Raw genomic sequence first — 11,852 nt, forward strand, 5'->3', positions numbered from 1 at the left:
AATATAAATAGTGCGATATTTAATATAAAGCAGCAAAATATATTTATCGATTTTAGGTACATATAAGAGATTTGAAGATTCTTATATACCATTCCAATTGCAAAAATAAGATGTTAGTTAATATATATCAATTGTGGTAATTGTTAAAATAAGAAACTGTTTTATTATTTTCAATGTTAACTCGTTTTACATTGCAATGCTGCATTAAATCAATTTTATTCCACAGTTATTAGTATAAAATAAAAATATAACATTTTATATATTATAAAGTACATTATTAATAGTTTAATATAACATGTGTGCTCTGTCGCAGGTAATAAATAATATAATATTTCTCATAACTTCATATTATTTCCTATAAAATTTTTAGTCACCGTATGGGCTGCTTAATTAATTTCAATTGTTTGAAATGAGTTCCACTGTGCTTATTCAATTATTCTCTCAGAATAACACACATTTGACAATTGAAGAATTCAGTCGATTCGTTGTCTTGCTTGTGCTTATTGTTTGTATGCAGCGCGTTTCTATATTTTTTCCTTTTTAATGACATTAAATGATGAAAGAAATTTTTTGTCAGAAGACAAAATTGAAGAAGACGAAAAAGTGACACGAAAGTGGTGGTGTTGTGTTTTTTTTGCAAGATCATTAATATTTATTTTTTAGCATTATTTGGTTAGTAATTAAATGAAATAAATATTAATTTACTTTAAAAAATTGTGTTTAAATATATTTGTAAAAAATTTTCACTACAAATGCAAACGTGTTAACAAAACAAATTACAAACAAATCTTAATAAATTATTCGCTACAAAAGCGAAATGAGCAACAAGAGTGAAAAATATAAGTGAATTAAGGAAAATTACAAAAAAATTGTATATTTGGTAATTATTAAGTAATAAAGTATTTGATGGTATTTTTTATTATAGTGTAATATTTGCAAATGTGGCAAGTGTACAGTGTGCATTTAATAAAATAAATCAGAAGTTGCAAAATTTATTTCCTATTCAAACTTTATGCGTTCGTTGCGGCTGATGACGCCTTCGGGACCAGGTGCAAATTAATAAATTCAAAGATAAACGTTGTACGCGATTTTGTTATCTAATTTATGTTCAAACGTTGCCTTAACCAATAAGCAATCCTCAAGTGGTCGATCGGAACTCGGGCCGCGATTATTATTTTAAAGCGACTGCGCGTAGTTAGAATTTCTTGTGACCTCATCATGTGCCACCAACGTCAACGGACAATTTAAAATTTGTTTCGTTTTCAGATTTTTCGTCGTTCAATGTTTATTTTTCCGCATTTCTTACTTTTCGGTTAAGTTTGCAGGTAATTTATGCAAATATTTAAATAATATTTCCCAATAATTGTGAAATAAGATAATGTATATATATTATAATAAGGAAGTCATTTAAAGAAAATGTAAAACTGTGGATGTCGTTTATAATTAATAAATCATTTAATTTGCAAGTAAAATTTGATGTGAATGTGCCCTTTTTGATAAATCACCCAGAGTGAAGAAATTTATATTCATCATATATAAAATATTTTTTTAAATTAGTAATGGACTTATCAAATGTACTTAGTTCTGGAGGCAATTATAGTTCATACACATCTGTATTTTATCTTCATTTTAGTTAGTACCGTTCGGTGCTTTTCACGGTTCATACACCACTTGTACTTTCATACCTTTTGTTCATTACAATCCCGCTTTTATTATAAAAACAGAATTTATTATCATAGTTCTATAAATATATCTCTTTTCGTATTGTTGTTATAACCCAAATAATTAATCAATAAAATAAGAACGGGAAGGGATTACACAACAAATGGACGGTTTTTAATGGGTATCACTTGAAATCATTTCAGAGAGAGGTCTAAGAAGTGGGAAAGGTAAAGAAGTTGAAACATTTAGACAGAGTCACTAATAAATTAAGATAAGAAGTAGTAGATTTATTTATTTATATCTTATAATTTGTTTGATCAATTTATTCTTATTTTATGATAGTTTTTTAATGAGTACCTATTTCAGTGCTTAGATACTACCACCACTGAAAATTAAAATATCGATAGTCAGAACATTTAGAATTATTAAAAAATTATACCTTCACTCAGGTAAAGTAAAGACTTTAGTAATATCATAATATCATACAATGATATTCAATACAAATGAATATCACTTTTAATATTTTGGATAAATATGTAAAGTATGGTATAACAATTGCTTTCATATGGATGGCATAGCCCAGATTGAGGGAAAGAATATAATCAGTTTGGGTCATCTTAAGTTAGGTTAGGTTATACCGCCGATTCCTGGTGAAGCCACTTAGGTCTATTAGCGCATTGTGTTATGTATATGTAAAAATAACTCACAGTTTAAAACCGCCTAGAACCTTTGGCAAAGCTTAAAATGCTATTTAGTGGCAGGTCTTGTAATTGATGAAGATCCTCAAGAAAGTGGGCTCCTAAAGTGTTGATTCGCCGCCGTGCATGAGCTGGGCAAAAACATAGTGGATTATAGGCACTCTCACCGTGGGTGTTCTTAGTGGTGACAGAGTTTCCTCTTTTATACATTATGGACATCCTAACAAATGTACATATATGTCTTCTGTAATTTCAATCATATTACAGTCTTTAAAGATCCCGCAACGATAACAATCAAAAGCCCGACTATGAAAGTCTTGGTTTCAAAACAAACCAACACGGTTGATACATGGAATTTTTTTCCATTTTGGATGCTGCTCAAGCATATTAGTTCGTGAACTTTCATAAAGAAACGTATCATTTTGCCAGGCTTAAGCACTTGCAAAAAAAAATGTCAAGGGGGAAAAATACCTAAAAAAATATTTATTTTGACAGTGTTTTTTTCATTGTGTTTGTAGATTAGTATTTCCAGAAGGGAAGAAAAGTGTTATCCACAAATTCCCCATGGATGCGTCACTGTTACATACAGAATATAATGTGTTCATTATAAAGGTCTTGACTGTAAAGGACTTGAACCTATCAATTCTTAGAAGTATTAAATATAAATTTTTTAGCGAAAACTTAGCCTAAATCCAAAGTCCTGTAGCAATAAAAACAGTTTATTAGAATCAACAACAAAAATACGTGTGTTGGTGAACTTAACCATTTACTTGATAGTCACAAAACTGAGAAGGCAATATGCGCAGGTTTGCACTCTACATTTCACAAGTTCAAATTTGTTTATTCTGAGAAGTCTGATAGACTCGTGGATATCTTATCTTTTTAAAAATAATAATATTTTTCTGTCTTGTCTTGCTAGAGTCTCGGTTTGCAGATTTGAGCACAGCAACCGAAATTAACTTAAACCAATGAATTTAGTCTGTTATTATTAAAAACGAGACACCCATTCTCGTTTTTAATCAGAATCGACTTTTCTTTAAAATATCATTTGTTAAATTTTAACCGTTTATTGCCATAGACCCAGATGCTACAAATATTGGATTTAGTTTGACGCAGTGTATTTATCAAAAACGAAGCGTCCATTAAATACAATTTTTTCTTCGTTTCTTTGATCAAACAATAAATTTTCCTTCACAATCTCAATTTTTGAACTTTAACCGGTTATTGCCAGAGACCCAGATGCTTAGGAGAAAAACGGATTGCAGATTTGTGCTTCAAATAGAGGATTTAGTATAGTGTAGTTCTTCGTTTCTCTGACCAAAAAATCAATTTTCCTTTAAAATCTCAATTTTTGAACTTTAACCCATTGTTGCTAGAGGTTCAGATGTTTAGGAGAAAAACAGATGGGAGATTTGAGCTTCTCAATACAAGAATAAATTAACCTAACACCAATTAAAAATCAAAAAAGAAAATTTAATATCACATAGTGTCCATCGAGACATCCATATAATACAATTTTTTCTTCGTTTCTTTGACCAAGGAAGATTTTTCCGAATTTAACAGAGTTTCAATGACATACCCTAAATGCGTGATATGAATAGAATTATTAATTCTCTTAGTTCCATAACCTGAAATAATTTTTTAAAATTTATACAGGTATAAAAATATATCACAATGGAATGAAATTAATTTTGTTAAATGCTAATGTGACTTTTTTATGTTAAAAATAAATAGACTTGAAGGTATGAATCAGCAATTAACAGTGGAATGGAGTGGAGTGGAGTGAAGTGGAGTGGCGTGGAGCGGAACAGTGAAGTGTTAGCACATAATTTACATTTTCTATCGTTTCGCTAATTTTACCACTGCCTACTAATGCCAACTTAAACATTATTTAATGAATTTATTTTTCTTTAGTAATGCAAAACCTTTGATGGTTTGCTGAGCTCATACACCGAACTAATCCTTTTGAATAATTTTAAATATATGACATACAAACCAGAATACATTTTGCATAACTTCAATGACTTCTTTACTAATACTTTTGTGTGTAAAAAAAAATAATAATATAAATAAATTGTTAATAAATAAATATTTTTTTTTTTTACTTTTTTTTTGTAATCACAAACAGTACAAAATTATTCATAATCGGAACGGAACCAGAATTCAAATAAAAAACACTGCAAAACTCATAGAAATACAAACAGGCAGGCAAGCAGATAGTAAGAAAGACAGACAGGCGTGATAGCAAAGCTCACCTGGGGTATAACAAGTATGAAAAGTAACAACAACAACAAAAACAAAAACAACATCGGCAATAGCTACACAGCAATCACAAAGTACGAAAAAGCCTTTAAAAAAAGTACATAAAGATACTTTTATTTATTTAAAAATTAAAATAACAACAATAACAAACAAAAACAACAACATAACAGAAAATCTATAAAAAACAGAAAAGTACTTAAGTACACAACATAGCACAACGGAAGAATCGACCAACCACAGCAACAATTTAAAGCAGGCGAACTCCAAACAAACGCCAAACGTCAAAATAAAAATATAAAAACAAAAACAACCACAAGGAAATACAAACAAAAAAAAACATTATTAAAAACTAAATGAACAAAGAAAATGGGCACAACAAGAAAGCAATAACCCCCCAACTTAAAACGACAACAACAACAACAAGTCATAGTCACGACACTTTTTGACAAATTTTCAAAAAAATTTCCTTCTCCAATTTAACTCTAAATTCAAAACACTAAAAACAAAAACAAATAAACTTTGAAAACAAAGAAAAAAAAAAAAGAAAAAAAGTAAGGCAGCAATAGCAGCAGCAGCAGCGCCAATAACAACAACTACAACAAAAATACTACCAAATAAGTGTAGTGTTGATTTGAAACTGCCAAAAGTTAAAAGCACAAAAATCGGTTTTTGGCTATTCTTGCGTTAAAAAAAGTACAAAAACAAATAAAAGAACATATATATAAACTCAAAAAAAAAATATAAATAAAAAATAGAAAAAAAAACAAATTTTAAAAGGAAAGTCTTGAGTACAATATTTTCCTAGTAGTTCGTGTTGGCCATTGAAGTCATCACAGTCATCGTTAGCGTCGTTGGTAGTTGTTGTTGTTGTTTTTGTCAACATACAAACAATTGGTTTTATTTATTCAAATTTGTAATTGAAAATTTGATTTTGTTTGTTATATGCTCTCTTGCCCGCCTTATTGGTCATGCAGCAGCTTTAGGGAGTAAGAGTAACAGAAAGCACAGAAGCACAAACAAATGTGTTCGGTTCAATATTATTGATACGTAAATTTGTGACATGCTTAATATGCCATTTCACCTTAAATAAATCCAACAGATCACCACTACGCTCCCCTCCCAATGCAGGCAATGCAGTACTGTTCGAATTAGGATTTCTGCAAATGTTTTTGTTTTGCTTAAAATTAGTACCTTTTCGACTTTTTAATGTTGCCTACAAACTCGCCCTCAGCGCTTAGTCAAAGCGGAGTGGTTTCAATAAGACTTCGATTTAGAAAATGTTTAATTAAAATAAATTAATTAAAAAAAAAACAAACAAATAATTAATTGTATTATATTATATAAATTTAAAATTACGCATCTCGAAATCATAATTAATAATAATAATCATTGTTTATAAGAAAATAAACTTAGTTTACTAAAAAAAAAAACGCCATCATGTCTGGAATTTTGGATGAAAATCGAAGGTTAAGGTAAGTCAATAATATATATTATTTTTATTAAGTTTTATATATTTTTTAATAAATACATTACGAATACATTATCTTAATTTTATTAAATATAATAATATTAAGATAATTAATATATTTTTTAATAAAATTTTAATATAAAAATAATTATATTAAAATTTTAATAACATAATTAAAAAGTGTTAACAATTTCATATATTTTTAATTGAACACCCTATAATAATAAAATAAATAATATACGTTTAGCAAAATTTTAATATAAAAATAATTTATATTTTAAATTATTAGAGTGCTAAAAATTTCATATATTTTTTATTAAATTCACTGAAATATTAAAATAAATAATTTGTGTGAACAAAAATATTAAAATAAAAATAAACAATAATCCAGTCAAGGCGTAGAGTGGGGTTATGAAAAAACCTCGCAGTTAGTAGAGAGTAAAAGTGATCAAGTCCACTGACTCTATTAGCCTCAACATAGTTAAAAATTATTAGTGTTGAAAAATTTGTCATACGATTTCCATTAAATTGCGAAACAATATATACTTTTAAAAAATTTATTTTAAAAATGTGATAGTACTTCTTTATGTAAATAGATAGAGTACATCACCATTACATGTTTCAGGAGTGCCAAGGTTTATCCGTCTTGATCCTGATTGAGTGCAATTTCAATCTTGACCATCGTCAATCCAATCTGCTCTCACTCCCAAATAATTTTCTTCCCTCTCATTTTCACGAAAAATGACATACATCTTAAAATTTATGTAAAGTTAATTTTCTTTTGTTTGAAAATACCTAACCATCTTATAAACATTTTTTATAAATTAATTTTCCTGCTATCATACATGTTTTCCTGCTCTTTTCTCACATGCTAAATTGATTTTTAATTTCGCAGAGCATAATCCATATATTTGTCAATAATAGAACTGAAACTTTAATTGGATATTTTAGTTTTCATAAGAACATACCCAAAAATTTATTTCGATCTGTCAAATTATTCTTCTCCATAACATATTTAAATTTGAAGTGTCAGTGTATTTTTTAGCAATGAATAAAATTGAACACCATATAGTGCTTAAATTTGGAAAAAAAATGTTTTAAAGCCTTGAAATTCTCACCGGAAAGATAAAGATAAATATAAATATTTTAGTTGAATTCGAATTTTCGTGAGTAAACTTTTCTCTCTGCACTTATTAATTCTTAAATTAATTCATAAAAATAGATTTTACCATATATTGGACTAGGGAATCATCTGCATTTATGCCACGTAATTAGGAAACAACCTTTATATGTTATACAAAATATAGCATCTTTCCAGCTATTACCACCAGGTGACGCTTTTAAGAATAACCACTAGCTGACGTTTTCATACAAAGGTGGACTCACACTTTTATGTTAATCGCAATTTTTTGATACAAAGCAGTACAAATACCAACGACAGATGCAGTTAGGGACAGAAGTTCAGAGTCATTTAACGTGGTTACCTGCCATAAATACTTGACACTACGGGGTTATTAAAACACGTATCAATATAAAGCGTTGTTAAAGAACCCATTGAAATACTAAGAGATTTAGTCGGTAATAATTTAAGCTATACGTTTGAATATAGTTTACTCAATGATGGCGAGACCATTGATAGTTTCCTCAACGATGGAGGAATTATTTGAGCATTTATTATGTCATTGTCAGGTTCTTTTAACATAAGAAATTAACTTCTTAATGCATTTCTACTAAAAAATTAAGCCCGCGACAATTCCGTACAAGCATACATTGAATCAGACGTGTAAGATTTGTTATTGAAACCACATAGTTTATTAGTTTATCAGTAAACTAGCGATGCTACCAAAACGATCTCTAAGCCTATATACGACGTAATAGTTACTTTGCATGGGATTGTAATAAATCTTATATTAATATTATATCATAATAATATTAAATTTATAATACATATTATAAGTTTAAATATGAAATTATTAAATTTAATATTTAATAATTAAATTTACTTTGCGCGTGATCGTTATAAATCTTATAATAATATTATATCATAATAATATTAAATTTATGATACATATTATTGTAAGTTTAAATATTATTATTATGTTAAGCCTTTTCCGAGTTAGTGTATCTGGACACTTTTACTCTATGATAGCTGGGGGGATTCTGAAGAGTCCCACCCATCTCACTAATTTGAGTATTCCTGATAATCTTCGTGTTTATTCAATGATTGATCTAAGATCTACGTACCGCATATAATCATATTATTCATCAGAAATGATATATTAGTGTATAGATATTCTTGAGTAATTATAAGATATATCTATAAAAGTAGTATATTAATAAATATGTCTGCATAAATTTTGGGCGTCCCTCAAGTGTGTGATCTCAGCTGCGTCTAAGTGTCAATACATTATGAATTTGATAAATGAGCTAGCAGCTTTTGCATTATTATTTTTTTTTTAAGTTTTAAAACAAGTAAATTAAATTCTAAATAATGTGCACATATAAATTAATTATAACCAAAATAATAGATACGTTTTAAGAAATTTGTAAAAGTGATTTTTAACAAATTTAGCAAGACACCTCAAGACAAGAAAATAAACTCATAACACTAAAATCCATTCCAACAATAATAAAAAGATAAAAACACCTTCAAATCCGACACAAAACACACATAAAAAACGAACTGAAATCGCAAAATTGCTGCGAAACTGACAGGCGATCGAACAAATGAGACTTAACTAAAAACGGCTGATGGCAGCGACACGGTTCTCGACGAGATCGTCACCGACATTGCCTTTTAATAAATTTGCCATTTTCGCATTCAAATCAAATAAATAATTTCAGGCAAAAATTGCCATTGCAATTTAATGTTTTTGTAGGAAAATCTATGAAACTATAAAAAAGCATAAAAGCATAAAATATTTTGAAAATGGTTTCGGCAACACTCGTTCCATAGTTCTGACCTGTTGAGATGCATTTGCGACAAGCTTCGGTTCAGTTTTATAACCAAGCCTGCAGTGACTCGGTAATCGGTAACGGCTCTGTTCTAAGCTCAACAGTTGGAAAATTCAATTGCAGACGGCAATAGTAGTGAGTCAGAAGATTGGACGTAGAGTTGCGTGTGATTCAATTTTTGTATCTCATATCTCGTATCTCGTATCTTAATTTCTAGTTAATTTTAAATGAAGTGCGAAATGAGCAAATAAATAAATATTTAAATATTTCACATAAAAATAATGAGCAAAAGTTTGCATTGAAAATATGCTGAATTATCTAAAATATTTAAAAATTACTAATGTGCGGTAAACGTAACGTATTCGCCAAATATGTATTTCAGCCTGCAAGAACGGTAGTTTGCTTAAAAGTTTTTTATTTTTAACAAATATTTTAAATAATTAAATTCATTCAGTTTTTGCAATAGTTTTTTTTTAACCAAAATTATATGCAAATGGTTTTTATTTGATGAAATTCTTCAAATATTTACATTAATTGCAAATTTAAAGTAGTTGCCTTCGATCCGCTTGTGTTGAGAAACATTGCATTGCATATGCGAATTAAGTAATTTTAAAGCAATTCGTAGTTTTTATTCTAATCAAATATTTAAAGAATTTGTGAATTTTTTTCTACAAAATTACTATTTTTGAATCCTTTAAGTTTATGTTTAATTGATAATAAGTAATACTTCATATAGACTAATACTAGACATGTACAAAGGCCATATTTATATATTGTAGTAGCCTGATGTGTTAGGAGGTGATATTAGATTCATCACCTGTGGATTTCAATGAGTATGTTGATGATCAGCATTCTTCTTTCAAAACTTGGATATGTCTTTTTTAATTGTTGGATTTCGGTACTCTATAATTATACTCATTAATAAATGATAAATGAACCATATATAGTGTAGTCAATTCGAATCGTTAGATTTGTATCTCCCGAAGTACGGGTAACTGCATAACTCTCCAGATGAGTTTTAACAAACAACTCGTAAGTAGAAAACTCTTGTCTAATGATGATTTGGTATTTCATATAACAAAGCGCATTAATGAACCATATATAGTGTAGTCAATTCGAATCGTTAGATTTGTATCTCGCGAAGTACGGGTAACTGTCTAATGATGATTTGGAATTTCAACTGAGCAATCAAAATAAATTGCGTGATTTGAGACTCAAAGCTGTACATTTGGGTAGTAATACAAATTACTATCAGGGAGTATACCTTAAAACAATTTGTCCATAATATAATTACCTTTAAGTGCTTAATATTTTACACACAGGCTAGCAAATAGATCATCTTGTTTTATATGTAACATAGACAGTTATATATAATTTCATTTGATTTAATCTGCCAAAAATTGTTAGACTCCTGTGTTTAATTTCTTGCAATGACCACTGTGTCATCTGCGTGGGTAATTAGATACTGTCGGCCAAATTTATGTGCTCTGAACAGATATCCTAATTACGACTCTCACTTCACTTCTTTATGAAATACTTCTGTTGATTCAATACTGCATTGATGAGATACTACATTAATTTGACGCTGTTTGACATATATATTTTTATTGATCTAAGGTATGATCTAACGAATAATAAGTATAAAAGGAGAAGTTATGATTTTATCGTAAAAAATAAGCTTTGAAGACATATTCTATCAAAAGCCGAATGAATACCTGAAAAACAGACGAAGAATACTTTTTCATTTTAATACTTTAAGTAATTATATTGACTGTTCGAATTTTTTTTTTGGGGGATTCTCTTGTTCCGGTTTACCATGATCTTTTCTTAAGAACATCAGTTTGTTCTAGTAATACAATCAAATACCATATATATTTTTAAGTTGAAAGAAATATGATACGTTATAAGATAAAAGTATTATTTATTATTTTCAAAATATTAACTAATGACATGTTTACTTAGAAATGATCTTATATGATCGCCATTATATCATTTATACACATAAATCTAGACATACATTGTGACCGAAAAGTTTCCGGTCACAATGTACAAACGCAAAATTCTTAATCTTCATCAATATTTATTTTATCTCCTTCAAAATATGCTCCATTAGAAGCGATACACAAATGCCAACGTTTCTTCCAATCATCAAAACATTTTTTATAGGCGCTTTCCGGTATGGCTTTGAGTTCCCTCTGCGAATTCTGTTTTACGTCTTCTATGGATTCAAAACGCGTTCCTCTGAGTGGTAATTTGAGGTTGGGAAACAGGAAAAAGTCACACGGTGCAAGATCAGGTGAATACGGTGGCTGTTCGATGGTATTTATTGAATGTTTGGCCTTAAAATCGTTGATAATGTTGAACAAATTGAGGTGAATCGGAACAAGCCGGGCGTTGACACGTCGCATACACAAATTGTCCACCAAAATCAAACGAGCCATCTCACGACCGATGCCTAGCTCTCGTGCTATCTCTCTAACACTCACATGAGGATTTTTGAACACGATTTCCTTTGCCTTTTCAATGTTTTCGTCGGTGGTAGAGGTCGAAGGTCGTCCAGAACGCGGCATGTCTTCGACGGTCGTACGACAGTCCTGAAAGGCTTTGTACCACTCATAAACTTGAGTTTTCGATAAAACTGATTCCCCATAAGCCTTTTGTAGCATTCGCAACGATTCTGCACACGAAATTTCGTTCGAAAAACAAAATTTGATGCAAACTCTTTGTTCAATATTTTTTTCCATTGTTTTTTTCGCAACGCACTACTGAGGTGAACTGGTTTCAACAGCTGCCGTAAACGAACTGTC

At 29.4% G+C, this 11,852-nt stretch overlaps 1 protein-coding gene across 6 annotated transcripts in view; it reads left to right on the forward strand.

The window, feature by feature from the left end:
- Positions 1 to 475: 475 nt before the first annotated feature.
- LOC119670248 (rho-associated protein kinase 1) overlaps positions 476 to 11,852 on the forward strand; it is a 27,611-nt gene continuing 16,234 nt past the window's right edge. The window contains exons 1-3 of one of the 6 annotated variants that reach the window (XM_038080430.1): positions 476 to 672; positions 926 to 1,325; positions 4,489 to 6,094. In XM_038080430.1, the coding sequence (XP_037936358.1) occupies positions 6,060 to 6,094 (35 nt within the window). In that variant the 5' untranslated portion in view covers positions 476 to 672; positions 926 to 1,325; positions 4,489 to 6,059. Of the gene's footprint in view, positions 673 to 730; positions 881 to 925; positions 1,326 to 4,488; positions 6,095 to 11,852 lie in introns of those variants that run through there. The other 5 variants (XM_038080432.1, XM_038080434.1, XM_038080431.1 and 2 more) reach the window with 5 other exon arrangements.

Source organism: Teleopsis dalmanni, chromosome 1, assembly GCF_002237135.1.
Source record: "Teleopsis dalmanni isolate 2A chromosome 1, ASM223713v2, whole genome shotgun sequence".
Lineage (NCBI taxonomy): Eukaryota > Metazoa > Arthropoda > Insecta > Diptera > Diopsidae > Teleopsis > Teleopsis dalmanni.